The following is a 22,364-nucleotide window of genomic DNA, read 5'->3' as shown; positions in this document are numbered from 1 at the left end:
AGACAATTTATATTTTCCTGAAATGAAAAGGAAAAGGAGAATAAATTATTTATGAATTTCATTTATGGTTCATTTAGGCTGCATGTGAGATTCCTATTTTTGCTATTTAAGGAGGCTGAGGATGCCATTGATGAACCCAGCAACGAAGGCATCCCCCTCCTCCTAGGTTTTTGCTAATTTACTTCCCCAACACTCCTCGAAAAGCATTCCCATCCACCCCGACAACATCAAGCTTAGCCATGGCCCCTCAAGAAGTACCCGCAGAAGCCTTCACCGCCGCAGGGAAAGTCTCAACACTCAGCAACACAGGCTACTCGAAGAGAGCGTACGTTACATTTTTAGCTGGAAATGGTGACTACGTGAAAGGAGTGGTTGGATTGGCTAAAGGTCTGAGGAAGGTTAACAGTGCCTACCCCCTTGTGGTTGCCATCCTCCCAGATGTTCCCGAGGAACATCGGGAAATATTAAGGTCACAGGGTTGCATTGTTCGTGAAATTGAGCCCATTTACCCTCCTGAAAATCAGATTCAGTTTGCTATGGCTTACTATGTCATCAATTATTCCAAGCTCCGCATATGGAACGTAAGTAAACCTGAAAAACATTTCAAGTCTTAGTCTAATAGGTCTACCAGATGTGTGCATAGCCATTGCCTGCCTATGGTATCATGACTCAGTGAAGCGTATCTGTTTCTGCTTCCTGTTTGTGTGCCAAAATCTTCTATGGCCCATGTCACTTGGATCAGCTTAGGTTAAGCTTGACCTGCACTTGATAGATAGAATCTTCCTTAAGAAACAAAGAAGCCCCAAGACAAAGGCTGAGAAACGCAAAAGCCAGAAAATATCCTTTTATATCCTAATTTCATTATTTCACCACAACAATAAAAGAAAAAAACCATCACCGCCACACTCTATCTATATAATCAGGAGTGATGCTATAATATGTTACAGTAATCCTTAATCCACAGCTCTATGTTTAAGCCGTTCTAGCATTTCTGTTTTGTATTTTAGAGCAATCATATTTGGGTTACTATTAGGAGTGACTAATCAAATAACTGTGGTCATGACAGTTTGAGGAGTACAGCAAGATGATCTACCTAGACGCAGACATCCAAGTTTATGACAACATCGACCATCTGTTTGACGCAGCAGATGGATACTTTTATGCAGTGATGGATTGCTTCTGCGAGAAGACATGGAGTAATTCCCCACAGTACTCCATTGGATATTGCCAACAGTGCCCGGACAAAGTTACCTGGCCAGCTGATATGGGTTCACCTCCTCCTCTGTATTTCAACGCTGGCATGTTTGTCTTTGAGCCCAGCCGTTTGACCTACGAAAATCTGCTTGAAACTCTCCAAATCACTCCGCCAACACTATTTGCAGAGCAGGTCTGATACATCTTTGCGGCCACATCCATTTATTCTCTCTCCTTTGACTATCTAATTTGACTACCACTTAATACCTTTTCCGTGGTCTTAACTAGAATCCATACTTCGGTTAGGTTTGGAGGTTCTTCTGGAGTTTAGGTTTGTAAAAATCGTAGCTCTAACTTCGGTTAGAAAAGGTCAAGAACTAGAATCCATACTTCATGCACCACGGACCAAGTTTTAAATACTGATGGTACAATTTTTCTACCTGGATGTGGAACAGGATTTCTTGAACATGTTCTTCCAAACTACGTACAAACCCATTTCTTTGGCGTACAATTTGGTTCTAGCGATGCTTTGGCGCCATCCGGAGAACGTGGAACTCGATGAAGTTAAAGTGGTTCACTACTGCGCTGCGGTATGCAATTCCCCTATATATGCACGCTTTTTATCTATTGGCAGCAATGAACGATAGTCCTTGCTAACTTTTATGACATTTATCTGGTATTATTCAATGAAATAGGGATCAAAACCATGGAGGTACACAGGCAAAGAAGCTAATATGGACAGAGAAGATATCAAGATGTTAGTTCAGAAATGGTGGGATGTCTACAATGATGCTTCCCTTGACTTCAAGGCTGAAGACCCTGTCCCAGAGGAAGAGACCTTCTCCAGACCATCAATCATGGCCTCCATGCCTGAGCCTGCATTATCCTACGTCCCAGCTCCCTCTGCAGCTTAGAATAAGCGTAAATCCAAAGACTTGGGAGTGTGTGTCCAACATTGGTGCAAATCAATCCTATGCTTTACCGTATACTTTGGCCATATATGTAGTTCAATGCTGGTTTATATCACAACCAAATAAATATCTAGCATTGAAAAGGAGCGTGTAATTTCTCTGTAATTCACCAATAAATCGCAATCAAATAATCTCTTTCTTAATTGTGTATCGAAAGTCTCATGAAAATATATATGCTGATATTTTAGCTTCGAAAATGACATTTTTGACATTATACAAAGAAAACGGGCAGCTGAAGCTGTCATACTTGGAAGATATAGGGCCTAATTCCACTACTGAGATAGTATCCAGAATGTCAGAATCAGCAGAGTAAACCGGGAGAAGTTGACATTTGTCCCATCGTCTGGGTTGAAAAATGTTGATCACCACTATCCCCAGTAATCCATAGTAGACCGAATATGTCCTCAGGATTTTTAGAGAGAAAAGTCACTAAAGATCAGTGAAATATATCATAGACCACTGTGGCAAGGAATGCATAGTTGAAAGCATTAAATGAAAAAGATTGCCACTGGTAAAAACAGGCAGACAGTCGATCTCAGACTTCAATTTGGGAGATTGCGGGTCACAAAATCAAGATTCGTTTGGCTTCAAATTTCTCTACAACTTTAAGGAGCTAAACATTTCCTCACCATCTTCATAATCTTCGTCTTGGAAGTCCAACTGGAAGCATTCATTTTGAAAAAGAATAGCTGCAGGTTCTCTGGTTCGTTGGGCCTTTCTGTCATTTGAACCTATGGCTGATAGTATCTTGTCCTTTATGCAGTTTTCAAGGCCACTTGCCTCGAGTTTTTGGCATTGCAATCCAAGAACAGAGAAGCACTCTTTTTTGAAGTTGATGTCACATGATGACAAAACTAGGCCAGCAATTGTTTTCGCAAGATCAGGTGCATAATTGCAAATCTGAAGAAAGGCAACAAGCTTTTAGATTAGCTTAAAATTTGATGAAACTGACGAAAGAAAAATTCGGTCTTTAAGAATAGCTGTTGACAATGAAAAGCATGCACATAAGTCATTAAATAAGTAGCCTCTAGAAGCAAAAGCACTCCACTAGAAACAGTTATGCCAAATAAAAAATTAGGATTGAGATTTAATTCGGTCATGGCCTCGAAGGAACTCAATAAGAATTCGTTCAGTAAAATTTACCAACGTAAAGTCTAAGATTTCATTGTCAGTAAAATTTACCGATGTCAAGTCTAGGTTATCATTGTGCTGTTATTGGAAAAACTGAATACGTTTCTAGAAGAGCAATACAATCAGAGGTCCTAATGGAGGAGAAAACATACCTTAAGTGCATGAGAACTTAGAAGAGCCTTATCATTGGTTTCTTTCAGTTCATCGAGCGCAAGCTTGAGAGCTTTTCTGGTGAATGTTTTGTCTGCTTGTCTGTTACCTGCGCTAGGTACCATCATGACATTTTTATCAAGTTAAGAAATAGACGCGTGTAAAATATGCCAAATATAGATATCACAATAAATGGTGAAATATCCTCAGATCTTTAGCAGACTACAATGGATATTCTTTATGGTAACTGTGGAGGGCAATGTCAATGTGGAAGTTTGGTGGCAGGTTTTCCCATTCCAGAAGTGCAATATCATCTTGATCAGTAATCCTCTTCAGGGTAAGACCATAATCTTTCCACTTGATGCTTGTCAATGCATCCAAAGATGGTTGGGGAATTGAGCAAGGTGTGAAGTCCTTAAAAAAGAAGACCTGAAGAAAGATATTCACCATCAAACGTTAACCCAGACAAACACAAATGCATTAATAGGTTTTCTGTTCAACTTATTTTTTTATAACATAGGAAGGAGATTTTACATCATTAAGCTAGCATACTACATTTCTTTGGCACCGACAGCTGCATTATGTCATAGACAGACCATAAAAATCCTTTTCACTTTCTGTTGCCTAATTAAGAAGATAAACTTTGTAAATCTTTGCCCATTTCAATAGATTGTATAATTTGGTTGTCAGAAAATGGGGGAAAAGAAGGGACAGAAAGCTAAGAAACCATAAGCATTCCCTCCTAGAGTTTCACATCTAGTAGAACTTTGACAAGAACCATTTCAAACAACACACTCCCCTCAAGTAACAAATACTGGCTGACAAAGTTGAGTTGGACATGGTAATCATTTGAGTTGTGAAGAGCAATCATTTTCAACAATTACCAGCGAAGCATTTGCAAACATGTCAGATAGCCCTACCCACCTATTTTCTCATAAATTTTAAGCAAAACTAGCATGACATGTACATGCATGTTGGGTATTGCAGCAACAACACTGTTACAAAGCATTTCTTGAAAAACGAATAAGATTAAGTCTCCTTATTAGAAGCACCAACCAAAGAAGCAAAACATGGATCATGACGAACCTCTGTTCTTTTGCCAGAGGGCCTGCAACAGGCAGGAAAGGCTGGTTCTGATGTTTCACTGATAACAACGACAGCTTCCATCATCTGCCTTTTACTTTGACTTGTACCTGACCTTTTAGCCATGCCAGTTCCAACCTTCAGATGTTCCCTGGACCATAATAGGATACCTATATTGTTTACATGTTGTGTGCTAAATTTGGATTCTAGCAATGCATGTACAGGAAAAAATTTTAGGTCAACTTGATTCTTGAGAATTCTTTGTCACCAAAAGAAAAAAGTTTTTAGGACAAACCAGTATCATTCAAATTAATCTTCAAATACAGGGGAAAGCAATAGATGAGTGATGATTTGACACAGAAAAGAATACAAACTCCTTTTCTTCTCTAAAACTGCTTCTTCAGGGCGTAAGTGTCATTACCAACAATAGTATTCAAAGCTCAAATTTGTTTAAGGAGAATACATACTGAAGGAACCCAAAAAAGTTCCTGTATGTGGAAAACTCAACCTTAGAGTGTTTGCATATTGGGAAGTGAAATCGATTGTCAAAATTGACCTAAAATGAATGAAACTAAAGTCATGAATATGGTAACAAGAAAAACAGAAATATGGCCCTGAATATAGCTGACTAGGAGAGAATTTTGTTTCTTTAACTGAATATGAACACCTCTGAGTTTCCAAACCATCAAATTCAGTCCATTGAATGGCATAAAGCTACAACATAACAGGTTATAGCATACAGAAGCTGGAATTTCTCAAAAACTTACGCAGTTGAGAAGCATAATTGACAAAAATTTTCCAGTCTATTTCCATGCTTGAGAACATATTCTTCAAGGCCTGACTTCAGACGTTCAATGTTTGTGGCAGAAGAAGGGAGAGGACTGCAGTCAACTGCAAGAACACAACTCTGTAACTGTGAACCCCGTACACCTAGACTGTCCACCAATAATTCAACAGCAACTGTCTGCAAAAAAAAGTCACTTCATCATTGTAACTGGTCTGCTGAATTAGCCTTAGCAAGGGCCTGGTTTCAGGGTAATCCCGTAATTTGCATGTGAAACCTGATTATAATATATAATACTGTGAGAAAGACACTAGGGGTTGAAAATCCCTGAAGAGTTGCTTACTGTTGAAACATTTATAGTGAATACAGTTTTTCCAAAATTATGACTACATCTGATAAACCCAAAACCCTAGGCAGCTCTGGCCTATTGAGCTCGATCTAGCATGGGCCAACGTAAAATATCAACAACATTCATCCGGGGTTCTTGTGAAGATAGAAGAGTTGCAATCCGCAGTACTTTTCTCTGACATATATCCTGGCCAGCCAAATTCCCTCCCTATACATCACATGCTCACAGGACCAAATAAAAAAATAATTGTAAAGCGCGATTGAAAAGAAACTGAACAAATGGAATGAGTACAAGTTCTGATTCCAGGATTAATTACGAGTTTCATTGAATATATATTAACTGCAAATTACACCTCTACCATAGCTAGGAAAATTTTCAATAAGTTTGTTAGATAAATGTCATAGAAGAAAAATATCGGTACCATTTGCAAACGGCGTAATCATTGCCAGTGTCCATTGAGATAGCAACCAACTCAAAGTACATCAGTTAATCATATAAAAGCATAAGAATGAAAGATTCAAGGACCAAGTCTAGCATTGTCCCCGAGACCAGTAGTGGAATTTGCACATCTGACCAGCATAAATCCATGATATGCTCATGATTACATGACCATGCAACGTTCTTTTAGAATACAAAATCGCAGATGCCGTACATACAAATTATTGAGAAGGGTGATTGGAACGTACAGGTAATTTCACCATGGACATCTGCAGGATAAACCATAAGAGAGATAAGGCGAATAACAGGTAAGATTCAGTTCGCACAATGCCATGCTTTCAGAAATAAGCAGGCAGCTTCCTTGATAAAGAATGGACATAAAGAATGTAACCTTATGGAGAAATAAGCTTATGTCACTCTGCAAGTCGTTTAAACTTTCAGCTGTTGATAGCACAGCTTCAGTCCCACTACAAGAAGAATTCAAACAAAAGGAAGAGGAAAATAATTGAGAACAATGTCTTCAAGAGAAAGGAAACTACGGTATAGAAGATGGCATGCCTGAATTTTGCACCACATTTCGAAATTGAAGATAGCTTTGTCAGCCTCCCTGAGGAGATGGTTTCATTTATGTTCAAGCTGAAAGTATGGATTTCATTATCAGAAATGCCTGCAGAAGTGGCATACATTGGCTTAGAATTACCGATAATTCAGGAAGGTACAATGTGAGTCATGTCTTTCTTGAGATCAATCTAGAAAAGAAATTAGGTTTCATTAGCCATTCCATCCCTTTGTTTCTCAAGCCATTTGCAGGTGTCCGAGCCGATCGGTCAGACGATGACTACTTCTGGCTGATCGTCATTCCTTAGTGATTGAAAGAAATGTTAAGCAGAAGTTTCAAAGTATCTAGAACTTTTTAGTCCTGGCCCAAGTCAAAATTATCAAGCACGTTCGAATCTGAAATAGTCCATTTTATTGAAATACCTCCCCTTAGATAAGACGCTTGGTAATTACGCGTTTGATGGTAATTATTATGTCAAAGCTATCTTTCAAGCATTTAAAAGAAACATTTTAAGAAAACGGAACTCACCCGTAGTGGTAATAGTGATTACTCCATCTGCAAAGCCAAAAACCAAATCCACTTTTCAGGCAATTGTCCGGTCACATGAAGACGAACTAGTTTTGAGCTTCAGAAATCACTAACTTGAGAAATAAGGATGTCAAGCATGTTATTCTCATTTAAACTCACCAAATTTGCTGGCAGATATAGGATTAGTCGCATATCTTAGAGCTTCAAACTCTTTCAGGTTGCATCCAACACCAGTATCAGAAACTGTTTATAGCAAAACCCAAAACAAAAAAAAACGTCGTTTAACCACGCTAATCTCTACTCCAATTTTTTTTCAAAAAAAAAAAGAAAGGACACTAAAGCTAGCCAAGTCTTTGTTCAATTTACCTTTCAATCTCTCCAAAAAAAAACAACAACAACACTTTGGCTACTTGTTTAATCATTTTAATCAGACTAACTTAGACTATTTTTAAAACTGCGACCAATTCAAAAATCACGGTCAGGTTTCGGTACTTGAGCAAAAATATGGGGATATAAGGAAATGAAAATTACAACTAAAAAAAGATAAACAGTAATCGATCGGCGAGAGAGAGGGAGAGAAATCGAGAATGATGCCTGAAATTCGAACGAGCGGAGGATTGAATTCTGGACAAAGTTTCAGAACGATTGATATTCTGCAAAGCTCATCGGACATCCGGCATCGTTGAATTGCGCAGAAAATTAACTGTGAAAAAAGTTAATTTCAACAACAAAAAAAATTATTATGAAATATCATCATTGATATGATGAAATGATGGAAGGAAACGATCGTCGCAGAAGAAACGGTTATTAGAACTCACATGTTTGCAGAGATTTTGCACGGAAGAGACCTCCATTCTTCTTAATCGTTTCTTCCGCTCCACTGACCAGTGACCGCTCCCTTTGTTAGTTAGCCTGCGTGAGTATGTGTTTTCCCGCGCAAGCGCAGCAGGAGTGGAAGCTGTATCCTGAATTCTGATTGGTCCTTGAAAATTTGAATTATTGATATTCTTTTCTCCGTACTTTTATTAGGGGATAAATTTTTAAGGGAGAGACGGTTGCATGGGTTGTCAAGTTAAGCTCCATTCGGTTTTTTTTTTTTGTCTTTTCTGAAAGAAGTTTAGTAGTAGACTAGTAGTCCGCAGCTTGAGATTAATAATATTGACTCTTATTCTAATCAAAGTTCAGACTGACTTTTTGGCTTAGCCAGTTTTTCTTTTTTTCTTTTTTTTTTTTTTGGTATTCTGGACTGTATGCTTGTGAACCCAGATGCACAACTGTGATTGGATAAAAAATTACTTAAATAGTTTTTGATGAAATGTATGTGAAATATAAAGTGATTAAAAAATAAAATTATAATTATACTACTTTTTGTTTTGTGTGTGCGTAAATAATTAATATTCAATTCAAACAAACCTAAATAATTAATAGTGTTTAAGCAGCTGCCTGTGTTAATTAATACTAAGTAAAGCATCTAAGTATTAGTGTATATTACTCTGAAGTTGAAGCAAATTGAAGGAAGGATTCCACTCTCGACATTTATATATACTAGTAGTAGTATAGTATAATAAAGGGAGAAGGAAGAAAAGGAAAGAGAGAGAGAGAGAGAGGGAAGAGGGTAGTTCTTTTTGACTGACACGTGATTTGGGGCGTTCATTCTATGGTTTTGCTGACTTGGTCAAAGTTTAAACGGTCAATAAAGTAATGGGGTTATTTATTTGGACTTATAATTTCAGGGCTCTTATATTTTTTTTTCTTTTGTGGTTTTATACATAGTTGGGGGGTGGGGACAAACCGATTACTGAAAAAGTCATATAGTCTAACTTATACTAAATTCCAGAGTAGTACATGACCTCTACAGTGTTATACAAATGCGGGTGAAAAATAGGAAAACATGAAGGGTAATCCATACTGGCTTTATCTCTTAGCAGCGGCCGGCCTACTGGCTTGCCCTTGTGGGGTTGCCATCCCACATCGGTTTTGGGGGGGTTGGGTTGGGTAGTTATAAGTCTCATGGGAGGCCTTCAAAAGTTGCCGGCTTTTGGAGGTTCTTCTGGGGTTTAGGTTTGTAAAAGCCGTAATTCTAACTTCGGTTAGAAAAGGTCAAGATGAAGGGTAATCCATGAAATGAGAAAGAATTGCCTTTTGTCATTATAGTCTGTCCATTAAAATTAAAGACCCTAAGAAGCTGTTAAAGACTTTTTTTTTTTTTTCAAACGTAAGTGGGATGTCCAAGAAGCTGTTAAAAAAGTGTTCAACTATAAACCTCAGCTCGCATCATCTGACTACAAACAATACGGGTCGTTACTCACGATGGTCACCAAAATTGTAGACGAACAAATTAGTCCCTAGTCATCTAATAATCCAAAAGGGGACAGAGAGAGAGAGACAAAGTCAAAGGAGCCAAAAATCTGATATTTATCTGTGAATGTCAATCGAGTATAGATGTGGTTCAAATATGACAAGCGATACCAAATTAGATAAAAAAAAAAAACAAAAAGTGTCCAATTTCAAAAGATAAAGTGCACCCTTTATGAATTTACTTTTCTTTAAATGGTACGAGGATAATTAAATTAGATGATAAGATGAGAAGGATTATCAGTAAGATGTCACAAGTTCAGAATTTTCGATTTGTAAAACTTTTCGATTAAAAAAAATAGCAACGGCTAAAAATTGTTTTCAGGTGCAAAATCAATACTTGTGATTAAAACAATCAACAAATGTGAAAATTAATAACTAAAGAAATGTGTGTTACACCAAGGATTGAAGGTGGTTAGGACGCGGGTTGAAGGCGGTGGCTACACTAATTGGTGGTGCAGAGGAAACGGTGAAGCAACCGCCAAAAGTGTTGAATGAAAAGGGCAGAACAGGAGATGCTTACAGGAGTGGGAGTGCGGAGTGGGGACCCGTAGGCATGCTGACTTCTGAAGGGGTAATTTTGTCATAAAAAGAAAACTCGCTCTGGCTGGATAATTACTGCTCTGGCAAAAACATCAGCTGGAAAACAAAGGCAAATTAAAGCGATTAATTATTACTTGTTGACTAACATATTTTTGGAAGCCTCCAAGATGGATGTTGGGTCATCACGCCATCGTTTTCTCTGTACTATATCCAATTAGTGTTAGGTAGAGTCCGCATTCGAGTTTGGTAACCCAACTTAAAACAGAACAAATTGCTTTATGCATGCCTTATATATATATATATATATATATATTTCCCAAATCCGTGGAGAATTGATCAGGGATAGAGCAGATTGAGCTGGTGGCAGATCATAAGGGAATTTTGATTCTTGACTCTGTTTAAAATGGATAGAAATGGAGTAACTGAAGGAGAATTCGAGGAGAGAGGGATGAACAAATGTGCCGAACAAGTATCACACCTGGCTCTTGATATCGGAGGTAAGCTCGAATTCTGCTTATTTCGATTTGAGATTTGTTGTTTTTCCTTGTACTTTCCTTCTTGGTTGGATTTTGTGTTTTATCTTCTGTTTTCGAGAAGTGTATATATCTATTTGATACTGCGAACTGTTGGGTGTTTAATCGTATGATTTCATGCACACAACTATTTGATCGATTACCGTTGAAAGACTAGTTATAGGATTCGTGGGTTTTCATTTTCCTGGAACATGTGTGAAGGTGTGAAGTCTAGGTACTGGTAATTGTCTTACTGTCCCTGGAGCTAAAGTTCTTGTGCCAGTCAATAAAATTCCAAGAGTTTGAATGGAGGAACTGAAATTTCAGTAGCTCCTTTACCTTTGTCTGATTCTTGGGCGTCAACCGTTGAACTTTTCACCGTTAGGATTATGGAGCAAGCATCCAGCCACTGGGCTACTACCCTGACCATGACTGGAGTTCACTATAGGAGTTCTCTTTGATTCTCACTGAGAATAGATTGTGCTATAAATTGTTTGTCTACATGGTAGATGACATCCTTAGTATTCGGGAATTATAGCAAATGGAATGAGGACAGAGGTTGCTGCACAAAACGTTTCTTGGCATTATATTCATTGTGTGACGTTGCAAAATAGATCACTCCAGCAAAAAAGAGCCAAATTTTTATATTCAAAAAGCTTCTAAACTGGCTCTTAGTTTGTACAGCGTAAAATAGATCCATGCTATTTAGCTGCCGCAAAGCTGGAATTGAACTTATAGCCAGTTTATTTGATAACCTGACATTGCAATTATTTATAGATGCAAGAGCATCATTTGTGATATCTGCTGTACAGGAACAGCAGGTAATTCCTATGTTCAAGGATATGAACCATAGATTCATCAATTTTTAATGTGTACTATCAGTTAAATTGGCATTAGAAGGTCTAAAGCATGTATAGTCTGCCTTGTGACGCTGCAAATCAACCTTGGCGTCGAAAATTTAATTAGCTTTAAGCACTTAGGATTGATATATCTTGTCTCCACTCTTCCTTTTAATAAGGTGCCAACATGATCATCAATGCTCTTTTTTTTTCACTTGTTCTAGGCTCCCTCATCAAGATGGTGTACTTCTGTGGAGAAAATAGTGGCTCAGAGCATCAACAGGGAATTTTGTCTTCAAAGGAAAGTTGTGGACTTTCTAATGGAAATACAAATTGCTCAGTCCTCGGAGGAAAGCTTCACTTTCGGAAGTTTGAAACAAGCAAGATCAATGAGTGCCTAGAATTTATGTCTTCCAAGCAATTTCATCGGAATGGTATGTACTTTGTCATGATGACTACATCTGTAAATTGTACACCCAGTACCACTTCATAGTCTTAGCATTATGATGTACTTTGGTCCTGAGGTATAAGACTTCTTGACTGCCTGTGGGCAACATCTTTTGTAAGGTGCTTTACATCCAAATTTGAAGGTTAAATTTTTCATTATAAAAATGACTTTTAACGGATTTTATATTGAACTTTTCCTATTAAGTATTATAAGCCTCAAAGAAACAGTTTCAATAAGATGTTATAGGTCAGTAAAATCCTATTGTGTTGGCAAGTCAAGTCAAACATTGCTGGATTTGATTTTCTTATAAAAGGATATGTTTATATCGATAATGAAGGCAAAGGAAGAAGACATAGCTCAGAGAAGTTATTTGAGGTTAGCCCTGTGATAGTGTTATGCATGTGCAATAGTTGAAGAAGACATTGTTCTCTCTTTTTCTTTTCTACTTTAATTGTTTACTTCCTCAGAGTATCTCAATCTTTATAACTACGGAGTCTGAGGTCATTCATGCTTTGTGATTGCAAGATTATAAAAGGTACTTTAAGTAGGATTGTTTCTATCTGAAACGTGCTACTAAACATAGTTTGACATTCATGCCAGCAATCTCATAATTTTTATAGCTTAAGAAGTTTCTCCTATTTTCATAGTGCAGTTATGTCATGGTATGTAATGATGTAACCTTCAGGTTCCTATTATCTAACAGAAAGCTATGAATCCAGGTGAGGATTGTCATGGGGCTTCTGTAAGTGAGAAGAATATCATAAAGGTAAAATTTCTGTTCAACATTGTCAACAAAATATTGGTAAAGCAACTCTCTCTACCATGCATGGAACTGTGACCTTTTCCCCTCGTCCTAAGAGATCATCTAAGATGAAAGATTAATTGAATAACAAGTTACAATTCCTTTAAAGGCTACAGGAGGTGGGGCTTTTAAGTTTGCTGATCTCTTCAAAGAAAAGCTTGGAATGACTCTGGACAAGGTTGATGAAATGAATTCTCTTGTTGCTGGTGCAAATTTTTTGCTTAAGGTGGGATTCCTAGAGTACAAAGATATGTTTATGATTAATATTCTTTTTTCAGGTAACAAAAGAGAAGTGTGTATGCATATACTTGATAGTTTTGCTTTTGCATGCCATTTCTTTTCTTAAGTCAATCTGTAGTAAGTGGTTTGTATTGAGGATAATTTCCTGTTTTTATAAGCTCTATATGTTTCAGCTAACCTTACTTGAGCTTGTACTGTAAGATTTTGGACTTCTTTGATTTGTATCATCACGTGTAGCCTTCTTTATTGACATCCTCACCATGAGTGCTGGGAGCTAATAGACACATCAGTTCTGTTGAATATCTTTGTTGCTTCATAGACAATTGGATGACACACATATTAATTGTTTTGCCCTCTCGTTGAACAGGCAGCCAGCCATGAAGCTTATACATACATGGATGGTCAGAAGGAGTACGTGCAGATTGATCAGAATGATTTATACCCTTATCTCCTTGTCAATATTGGGTCCGGTGTTAGCATGATCAAGGTGAGTTCCCTAGGTTATGATGATTGCGAATTTTTACTTTAACTGAAGGAAGTAATTTTGAAGTGGAGGGAAAGAAGAATAGAAATGGTAACTTATGGATGAGTTACGTAACAGCCTCCTCAACAACATGTATATTTCAGTTTTGGACCTTCAACTTGGTTAGATCACTTTAGGTCACATGGCAGGAATTTGCAAATAGGCTACTCTTTAAATCCTGTTAAATAGTAATAGGAACATAGAGTCGTAGACATAAAAGTTCATGAGAAACATGAACTGTATACTCTCTGGGATTTTTGTAGGTAATTATTAGCTGATTGGTTTGAGACTCACTTGCATATTGAAAGCAAGACAAACAGCGATTGAGATCATGACCTCTTGTCTTTGGTCCAACAAGGAGCCTTAAATACAAATTGAAGAGACAAAAGCATTATTTGCTAGACTTCTATATTGTAAATATCTGCATTTATGTATCAGGGCAGAGCGACTTCCATCTTTCGTGTGTAAGATTGAATAGGCAATCTTACAGGCTCTGAAAGTCCCATCCAGCTAAACATTCAATTCATTAGTATTTTCTTTTGAATTTCTCATTAGTTTGCATGTTGTTACTTGATTAGGTTGATGGAGATGGGAAATTTGAGCGAGTTAGTGGAACTAGTGTTGGAGGTGGCACCTTCTGGGGGCTGGGAAAACTTTTGACGAAGTGCAAGAGGTCGGCCTCGTAGATATTTTAAGGTGGTGCTTTTCTGTAATTTTTCGTTATCATCCATCCCAACAATCGTTGTTGTATCTTCATTCAGCTTTGATGAATTGCTGGAGTTGAGTTATTCTGGTAACAACCGAGTAATAGATATGCTTGTTGGAGACATCTATGGTGGAATGGACTATTCCAAGGTATTTAATGCTTTATCTATAGTCTTTTCTATTTTTTTTTTGGTGCTTTAAGCAAATTCATTGAAAGAAGATCTCGAGTCTGAAGAAACTTGAGAATTATGTGAGAAATTTGTGTTGTTGAACCTCTAAAAACTGATGCACTAATATGATTCCCAAAAATTGGAGTTCTTGGCATAGCCCTTGAGCAACATATACCTTGTAGATTGGACAGAGTATGTACATGGTTCTTATGTCTCTTAGCCTTATTATAATAATGTGTTATCTAATCAGCTGACGGGTCAACCATTTTGACAGGATTGAATAGTCACCAAAGATATGGGGCATCTATGTGATAATTGCCACTGCAAAATATGAATTTCATTATTTACATTATGAAGCAAGTAATTCGTGCTCGTAGCAAAGTGCCTCTAGACAGAATCAATATTTTGACCTTTTCTGAATTCTATTCTTGGTGATTACTTGTGGCTTTCAACAATTGTAACTATTGACATTTTTTTCTTGGTCATGGTGGTAGATTGGACTTTCTTCCACAGCAATTGCTTCTAGCTTTGGAAAGGCAGTTTCCGAAGATAAAGACCTTGAAGAGTACAAACCTGAAGATGTGGCACGGTCTCTCTTGAGAATGATTTCAAACAATATTGGACAGGTGAGATAAGAGACTTGCAAAGTCTTCTTTTTTTAGGTCGTTCACTGCATGAAAGTTAGAGAAAGATTACAGGCTTCGTGTTTGTTTTCTCCTAGAACTCTTGATTTATCTTCATCAGACCTTTATCTTCTCTTTAAAAATAGTAATTAGATTATTATTTTTGCATATGCTCAATTTTTTATAGTATTTCTTTTTTTTTTTTAGCTACATATGATGTGATTAGTTAGCTGCAAAAAAGATTCCCCTTGCTCTTTTCTCAGTTCCAAATTAGAAGAGCCATCTTCACTAGTTTCGAAGGAAGTGATCATATTCATTTCCTCTTTGTCCTTTCATTTCTCTCTGTCGTTTAAAGAAAAGAAATGATGGATACTGGGGGATAGAGAAGGGAAAGAAATTAACTGCCTGTTGGCAAAGGATTCTTAACACCTAAATTTAGCTTTTGATTCTAAAAAAGCTATTTTCTGTTATCAGTTGCTTTTAAAACCTGCTTTTAGCTTTTCTGTAGGCCAAAAAGCTGAATATCAGAAGCAGCAAAATAGGTTCTCTTTTGATACTAAAAATCTGAAGCGCTTGTGACAAGCCATAGATAACTGTCTTGTGACGATAGCAATGTCAGACTATTTGACTGTTAGACTTAGATGGTAACTTGGTGGAATTGTAATGCATATTGTAGTCCTGAACACGGAGGCTACTACACACTCTTAAACCTATACGTTAATCACTCAGCTAATCAAGTAGGTACAATGCCATTTTATTGAGAAAAATCCCTAGGGTAGTGGAGGGCTATACATACTATAAATTTCCATTGCTTTAATGTGACATTTTGCCCCATCGCAATTGTTCTTTTTCATTGCTGAGAAAGCTCAATGGTGGCAACTGCTTGTTCAATGACTTTCTGAGGTTTACTTTTGTGCTACTGATTGAATTGTATTCTCCAAGTAAAGTCAGGCAGGGTATAACAGTACCTCGACCAAATTTTGGAGCTGTGTTTGGAAGATATTCCTTTACTGCTGTATTCATGGTTACCAATGTATATCAAGTTGTGGCTGTCAGATTTTCGGAAATGAATTTTTTATTTCAAGGAAAAAAAAAACACAATACCGAAATGAAGAAGAAGTGATATGACTGCATGTCCTATTGTTGGTTATTGTACAATTTCTGATTTGTGTTTAATATTTCTTCCCCCAGATTGCTTACTTGAATGCTCTTCGTTTTGGACTGAAGCGAATATTTTTTGGTGGGTTTTTCATTCGGGGTCATGCTTACACGATGGACACAATTTCTGTGGCAGTCAATTTCTGGTAACTAACCTGCTTGTCTTCAAAACTTGACCCCAAAAACTTTTGGTACCTGCTATTTAATCTCGTTGCTTGAACTTTCTTTCAAAACGTAAGTTGCTGCAACGCTGCAAGAAGCTCCGTCGTTAGGGAAGTGTTCATTGTTTCTCATGAATGTACTTCTTGCAGGTCGAATCATTATTGTTTCTCATGAATGGTGAGGTGAGGCAAAAAGCAATGTTTTTGAGACACGAGGGTTTTCTTGGAGCTTTGGGAGCATTTATGAGTTATAGGAAGGACGGTTTTGCTGATTTGATGGCCCATCATTTAGTGGAACAAGTCCCAACGAAACCTTCACGGAATGCTGGAGGCGGCCTAAACAACAGTAAAATACTCAAAGATGGAAATGAGAACATTAGTATAGAATGCACCATGCAACTGAGCAATTGAGTTGTTAGAGCAGTTTCTGGAAAGTGGTACGCTGGAGGCGGCCTAAACAACAGTTCAATACTTAAAGATGTAAATGTGAACATTAGTATAGAATGCACCATGCAACCGAGCAATTGAGTTGTTAGAGCAATTTCTGATGTACCCAAACAAAAAAAGGAAAAGAAGAAGGCAATTGTCGTTGCTTGATTAGTCCATCCAGGACCCCCAAAAATTACAACTTTCCAAAGTTTTTTTTTTATTATTATAGTTATATAGTCAGTTCTGTAATGATAGAGTAGATGTTAGAAGGGGACGCTGACAAACATTATATTAAAAGATATGACTAGTCTGTTTTGTTAAATCTTGTAATCATTAATGTAGTTTTGCTACTTATTTATTTTATTTAATAATTAATTGTGAACTTTTTGAGTGGTAAAATATGTGTATTAATTGTTCTTTACTTTTAATTATTTTTATTCTTTTACTAATACAACTCATATATATATATATATATATATATATATATATATAGGGGTATTTATCGAATACAAGTTTCATCTTTCTCCTTAAAGTATTTTTTTAATGTTACTTTTTCTAATTGTACTAATTTTGTTATCAAAACCTTAACCTTAGAGGAGGTTTGTACAATTTTGCAAACTTTAGGGTAGGCTAGTGAAATTATGAGAAACCTCAGGGGAGGTTTCTGAAATTATCCCTAAGAATAAAGACAAAAAAAATCTAATGTTGGACTCCGGAGCTGATAGTTGATGACTGAACTCATTCCTTATTGGCCCAGGTTCATCTCTCTCTTCCTTGATCATGTCTATGTGAAGTTTACAGGCCCTTCCAAACAACTGTTATTGTTTATTAACGTGTTTAATAGGCCCAACTGCAAGGTTTTGAAAGAGATCATGGCAATATTGTGTGACATAACCCTTATGAACTTGATGAAATACGGCTTCTGAACGAGTAGAGGGTTGATGCTTATTTTTTTGGTAAAATATTTGCTGTTACATAGCTGGAAATTTGATCCTTTCAACAAGGGGGGAAAAATCAATTTCACTTTCAGCTGAACAAACTCGTGGATGCATAGCTTTTCGAATGAAAGTCGACTGGTGATTGTTTAAATGTCAAAGCATGATGTTTATTTATGCACTTATGAGCATGCGAAATTGAGGCTGGCAAATTTTGAATCCTTTTTTCATTATAGTGGGTGTGTGACTCTGCTATGAATCATTTCATTTTTGAGAACAGGTAAGAAAATTTGAAAGGCAAGACTAGACAGTAGGCACTTTTACTGCTGGATCCTCTAAAATTAGGTGCCCGAGGTGGGTATTAAAAACTTGATCTTTATAGACGTGGATAATCACGAAGTGGGCACATTTGATTGATGTAAAGCAATGAGAAAGTGTAAGAACCAGCTTAGGTTGATATGCTAGTTGTTATCAGCAGCTTAAACCGTGAGTTTCTTTACAGATGTTATGGCAATGATTTTGCTGTCTAAGCTGAGATTACCGAACTGCAGTCAGAAAGCTACTGTCTTGATAGTGCTTCCTATAGTAAAGTTCGCTATTTGTTGCTCAGTTCTGATTGCCAATCGGTTTTCAATAGGTGAAGCCAAGTGAAGTCATAGTGTTACTGTTTTTGCTGCTCTTAATTTTGCGAACTTGAGGTAGTCAGTGTAGAGTTTGGTGTAATTGGTTGCTTGATTCTCATAAAGTTGAATGGCTATTAACGAATAGTGGAATACCCATTGTGTGTTTGGTTTTAGTTACACATTATTGTCAATGTTTAGGTATCTTCGGCAAAATTTGGCACTGGTAGCATCTGGTTTCAGCTGACTGTGTCCCTGATATTTTCATGGCTGCTGGAGTTTTTTGCCAGATTGATGTGCATACCGTCACAAAAAATTCTCCTTCCACTGGTGTTTCCTTTACACATACTGTGCCTCATGGGGCTGAAATCTCACGTTTCGGTGGTAGTCCTGCTTCACTAGATGGTTATCCGGAATCTTCAATCAACAAGCCAGCAGATTGCAATTCCCTTAAAGATGTACACATTGTAAGGACCATAAAACTACTACCTTGCTTATCTTGGTATTGGACTATAACCTATTTGCTTGAGTTATGGCCTTCCAAGTGTTGTTTTTCGTTAATTTTTCCATTCTCCAATTCCAAATAATAAACATTGTGTTTCTTTTTGGAGGAGCAAGAAACTAACTAGAGCAATTGTTGATCCGACACTTTTCTGGTTTTCTCAGTCAGCTAGGTTGCTGGAAGATTTTCTTGACCTTGCGATTGAGAACACCAAAAACAGTTTAGAGACCTGTGGAGTTCTTGGTGCCTGCCTTGTAAGATCTATGTTAATTTTGGCCATCTACTATCATGACTGCATATTTCCAGCATGTGAAGCTCTGGAAATTCTTCACATGGCTTTTATATAAGTAGGTCGATGACCTCTTTCAGTTAATCTATACTCTTTTAGTTCACTCAGATCACATTATTTTGCACTCATTTTCAAACATACACAAAGCTTTTTTTCATTTTTTTAATGCTAATTGTAACTTCTGTCCCATATAATACCACTTAAGCATCTCGTGGTGTACTTGGAGGCACATGAGACATAATGTTTGGCTCTAGAAGATATTTTTATGGAATTATCAGCTGTCCTGCTTGAGGATCTTTTACTTGAAAAAGAATCTTTAACTGAGTAGTAGTTTTCTGCTCTTATCAAAATTTGTGCAGGAAGAGAGGAACATTTATGTGACCAATTTGATAGTGCCTAAACAAGAATCCACACCCAACTCTGTCAGTTATTTGGTGCTTAAATTACATCGTATTTGATTTGAATTTCGAATTTTCAGTGGTCTCTTTCGCAGCATTGTGTTCAAGCTGCTAATTTGGTATCATCCTTGACAGTGTCAAGCGTTAAATGAGGAGGAGATATTTGCCATACAAAGTCAACAGTCCCTTGTTCCGATTGGATGGATTCATGTATGCATGGTTTTCCAGTTCAATACTTAGAAGTTTGCTGTAGCTTGCTTGTTGCCTTACAAAATGCCCAATGATTTTGCATTTCTATTAACCACTAACTAGAATTTCAGGTTTGATTGGAATGACAGAAACTGTTGTCAGTTTGATCCAAATAAAACTGGACAAGCCGGAAACCTGTTAAATTTTACCAAACTAATGGAAACTAGACTGGTTAGATTAGTTCAGTATCAAAATTTTAAACATTTTTTGTATCTCTCATGCACTGGACAGAACCAAATAGCACTCAGATTAGTGCAGTATCAAATTCTAAACATTTATTTTGCATACCGCATAAACTGGACAGAACCAAATAGCAGTTGACCAGTTAAGCTGCCTATCTGGCTTGGTTGGATTGTTGACGACTAGCTTTTGCTTACATCGTGCTATTTTGGTTTGTGTTTCTTTTTTTGCTTTTTAGTGTATATTGGCTATTAATACTGGATTTTTTTTTTCTTTTTGATTTCATTCATACTTCTGGTTTTTGGAAATTATTATCCACTTGATAGATCTCTTTCTATTCTAAGAATAAATGCATTTATTATTCTTTCTTCAGACGCATCCTTCCCAAAGCTGCTTCATGTCATCAGTCGATTTGCACACTCAATATTCATATCAGGTAGGTAAGTTCAAGTTTTGTGGTGCTGTTTTTTTGGTGTGGGTACATTCGGCTGGTTTTACTTCACTGGAGACCCTTTGAAATTCTGTAGTTTACTTCCCAATATTCTGTAAAGATCTATTGACCAAAATCTTTTTAAATAATCTGCAAAACTACTCCACAGGTATTGGAAACTGCAGGATCCTTCTGGAGTAAATATGCTAACGTATCTGTAGATATGTGCTTATTTTACCAAAAAGAGGCTATGCTTACTTTCTGATAGTGTCTTGGGCTACCAATAGCATTATAACTTTAGCTAAGAGATGTGTCCGTTGGTTGTATTTTGTATTTTGTTCTTTTTCAGGCTTCTGGTAAATTTTGTCAATTTCTAATTTTTTTTTCAAATTTTTAAGGTTATGGTACCTGAGGCTGTTGGCATTGTTCTGGCTCCAAATGACGAGTCAAGGTAATCTAAGTCCATCACAGATTTGCAAACTCGTCCAAAGAACCATCAACAATGGAGGTTTTCTGCAGATTCTTTTCATGAATATGAATGTTCGTCACACTGGCACATTTCACATTTTATAAGTCAAAAGTTACATTCATTCTTTGATTAGTCCTATTCAGTAAAGGAAGTCGCATGCTGGATTGAATATTTTGGATTTTCAGTTTTGAGTTTGGAGGTAATACTATTTCACGCAACAAATTGCATGCAGAAGCATAAAGGGCACACTTAGCAAGCACTCACCATAATTCATACAGGACAATAAATAAGAGAAATTCACAGAACCAACTTCAATATGTAACTTGGACTTGGTTGATTTATTGGATGTTTGACCACACCTTTTAGGTCCCACTTTCACAAAGTTAAGGTGCAATGTGCAAACTTTCTTGGATGTTAACTGACATGAATGAGTTTTTGATCGTTATATATATATATATATATATATATATATGTCTCAGGAAATATGGCGTATTTAGACTGTCTGACCCTGTTGGGATGAGCATCCTGAAGGAGTGCAAAGAGAAGGGATTTCATTCTCATGCACAACCAGCTGACGGAAGTTCCATATATGAGAACTGTTCCAATGTCTATATGAATCCAAATCTGAGATTGGAAGTATGTGATTTACGATGAGGCTGCCGTGACATCTTGCCTTCTTTCGTCATTCATTCTATGTTTTGTGGAGTATTAAAATACTCAAAAACAGACTACGGTGCAGGACAGGATACATATGATCAAACACTAAAAAGAAAAGTGGTTACATTCAGAAGGGCACATTTCTCTGTGTGGTGTGTCTGTTTAAGATGCCAGTGAACTTGATTTGTGTGTATATTACAATGCAGCTGAAGATTTCAGAAAGTTTCTGAGGAATGGAACTTTTTATCGTGGTGTAACATGTGTTTGTCTTCCCTTGATACTAGGTTTTTTTTTTGTCTTCCCCCTCGTCACTTGATTTGATGTTTCTGGCCTCTTATGCCGTAGGACCAAGAATTTGTGCCTCGGTGATACTGTAGCCATGATCTAGTTTTTTCAATATAACTCAAGTTGTATTAGCAATTTATTTGTCTTGTGGCCTCCTTGCTGATAAACAAAACCTTCATCTTATGTCTACCCCGCCTGCATTTTTCCTTCTAGAGAGAGTTAAAGCTTTTTCTGCAATGGTCGGAGCAGAACGATTCAGCCAGGGAGCCCGTGAACCATGGAACAATGTACCAAAGGTTCCGGTATGAATCAATCATCGTGAACTTGGAACAAATCCTAAAGCCAAATAGGCCAACGACCATAATCCATAAGAATTTTTCTTTGAAATTTTTGGGTATCTGTTTGGATTGTAAGTTATTTGGGATATTTTTACTGTAGCACTTTTTGTGATGTGATGTATGTGAGATAAAAAGATATTGGGAAGATAAAAAGATGTATTGGAAATTGTAAAGATGATGTAAGCAAATAAAATTGGGGAAATATGAAGCAATCCAAACAAACACGTACTACAATATTATTTTTGCTTAAAAACTGTCAAACAGTACAATCCAAAGTTTCATTTCTCTAGTAACTTTTTTGGTCCATTTCCAAGTTT

At 37.0% G+C, this 22,364-nt stretch overlaps 4 protein-coding genes across 8 annotated transcripts; 3 read left to right on the top strand and 1 right to left on the bottom strand.

Annotated features, from left to right (window-relative positions):
- The first annotated feature begins 122 nt into the window (after nucleotides 1-122).
- On the top strand, nucleotides 123-2,308 carry LOC113779604 (galactinol synthase 1-like). The gene is made up of 4 exons (XM_027325248.1): nucleotides 123-581; nucleotides 1,067-1,387; nucleotides 1,650-1,784; nucleotides 1,890-2,308. The coding sequence occupies exons 1-4, from the start codon at nucleotides 240-242 to the stop codon at nucleotides 2,106-2,108; spliced, it is 1,017 nt and encodes a 338-aa protein (XP_027181049.1). The 5' UTR covers nucleotides 123-239; the 3' UTR covers nucleotides 2,109-2,308.
- On the bottom strand, nucleotides 2,212-6,786 carry LOC113780532 (type 2 DNA topoisomerase 6 subunit B-like). Its single transcript, XM_027326328.1, has 8 exons — nucleotides 6,659-6,786; nucleotides 6,492-6,567; nucleotides 6,349-6,369; nucleotides 5,297-5,493; nucleotides 4,533-4,680; nucleotides 3,673-3,875; nucleotides 3,449-3,560; nucleotides 2,212-3,065 (listed from the first exon to the last, which is right to left on the bottom strand). Exons 1-8 carry the CDS (start codon nucleotides 6,784-6,786, stop codon nucleotides 2,763-2,765), a joined length of 1,188 nt encoding a protein of 395 aa, XP_027182129.1. The 3' UTR covers nucleotides 2,212-2,762.
- Nucleotides 6,787-10,253: 3,467 nt separating this feature from the next.
- LOC113780531 (pantothenate kinase 1-like) lies at nucleotides 10,254-16,441 on the top strand. Its single transcript, XM_027326327.1, has 10 exons — nucleotides 10,254-10,582; nucleotides 11,661-11,870; nucleotides 12,604-12,650; nucleotides 12,796-12,912; nucleotides 13,294-13,413; nucleotides 14,028-14,122; nucleotides 14,211-14,304; nucleotides 14,819-14,950; nucleotides 16,139-16,251; nucleotides 16,345-16,441. The coding sequence occupies exons 1-10, from the start codon at nucleotides 10,489-10,491 to the stop codon at nucleotides 16,439-16,441; spliced, it is 1,119 nt and encodes a 372-aa protein (XP_027182128.1). The 5' UTR covers nucleotides 10,254-10,488.
- A 980-nt stretch (nucleotides 16,442-17,421) lies between these two features.
- On the top strand, nucleotides 17,422-21,848 carry LOC113779229 (AMSH-like ubiquitin thioesterase 2). Of its 5 annotated transcripts, none has more exons than XM_027324757.1 (8): nucleotides 17,422-17,452; nucleotides 18,452-18,717; nucleotides 18,917-19,006; nucleotides 19,401-19,463; nucleotides 19,575-19,649; nucleotides 20,242-20,304; nucleotides 20,697-20,749; nucleotides 21,247-21,848. In XM_027324757.1, exons 2-8 carry the CDS (start codon nucleotides 18,517-18,519, stop codon nucleotides 21,419-21,421), a joined length of 720 nt encoding a protein of 239 aa, XP_027180558.1. In that variant the 5' UTR covers nucleotides 17,422-17,452; nucleotides 18,452-18,516; the 3' UTR covers nucleotides 21,422-21,848. The 5 variants fall into 5 exon arrangements, with proteins under 5 accessions (XP_027180558.1, XP_027180560.1, XP_027180557.1 ...); XM_027324759.1 differs by lacking the exon at nucleotides 17,422-17,452 and adding an exon at nucleotides 17,523-17,651; XM_027324756.1 differs by lacking the exon at nucleotides 17,422-17,452 and adding an exon at nucleotides 17,523-17,771.
- The last annotated feature ends 516 nt before the right edge of the window (nucleotides 21,849-22,364 follow it).

The sequence above is a fragment of the Coffea eugenioides genome, chromosome 8, assembly GCF_003713205.1.
Source record: "Coffea eugenioides isolate CCC68of chromosome 8, Ceug_1.0, whole genome shotgun sequence".
In the NCBI taxonomy this organism is placed as follows: Eukaryota; Viridiplantae; Streptophyta; class Magnoliopsida; order Gentianales; family Rubiaceae; genus Coffea; species Coffea eugenioides.
The sequence above is the reverse complement of the archived record's forward strand: the minus strand, read 5'-3'. Positions and strand labels throughout refer to the sequence as shown.

Coding starts and splice junctions, on each gene's coding strand:
- LOC113779604 (XM_027325248.1), top strand. CDS start 240: ATGGCCCCTCAAGAAGTACCCGCAGAAGCCTTCACCGCCGCAGGGAAA. Junction 1,388..1,649: donor CAACACTATTTGCAGAGCAG/GTCTGATACATC, acceptor GATGTGGAACAG/GATTTCTTGAACATGTTCTT. Junction 1,785..1,889: donor TGGTTCACTACTGCGCTGCG/GTATGCAATTCC, acceptor TCAATGAAATAG/GGATCAAAACCATGGAGGTA.
- LOC113780532 (XM_027326328.1), bottom strand. CDS start 6,786: ATGTATGCCACTTCTGCAGGCATTTCTGATAATGAAATCCATACTTTC. Junction 6,370..6,491: donor TAAGCTTATTTCTCCATAAG/GTTACATTCTTT, acceptor TTTATCCTGCAG/ATGTCCATGGTGAAATTACC. Junction 5,494..6,348: donor TGTCCATGGTGAAATTACCT/GTACGTTCCAAT, acceptor TTTTTTTTGCAG/ACAGTTGCTGTTGAATTATT.
- LOC113780531 (XM_027326327.1), top strand. CDS start 10,489: ATGGATAGAAATGGAGTAACTGAAGGAGAATTCGAGGAGAGAGGGATG. Junction 12,651..12,795: donor GTGAGAAGAATATCATAAAG/GTAAAATTTCTG, acceptor ATTCCTTTAAAG/GCTACAGGAGGTGGGGCTTT. Junction 12,913..13,293: donor GTGCAAATTTTTTGCTTAAG/GTGGGATTCCTA, acceptor CTCGTTGAACAG/GCAGCCAGCCATGAAGCTTA.
- LOC113779229 (XM_027324757.1), top strand. CDS start 18,517: ATGGCTGCTGGAGTTTTTTGCCAGATTGATGTGCATACCGTCACAAAA. Junction 18,718..18,916: donor CCCTTAAAGATGTACACATT/GTAAGGACCATA, acceptor TGGTTTTCTCAG/TCAGCTAGGTTGCTGGAAGA. Junction 20,305..20,696: donor ACACTCAATATTCATATCAG/GTAGGTAAGTTC, acceptor CAAATTTTTAAG/GTTATGGTACCTGAGGCTGT.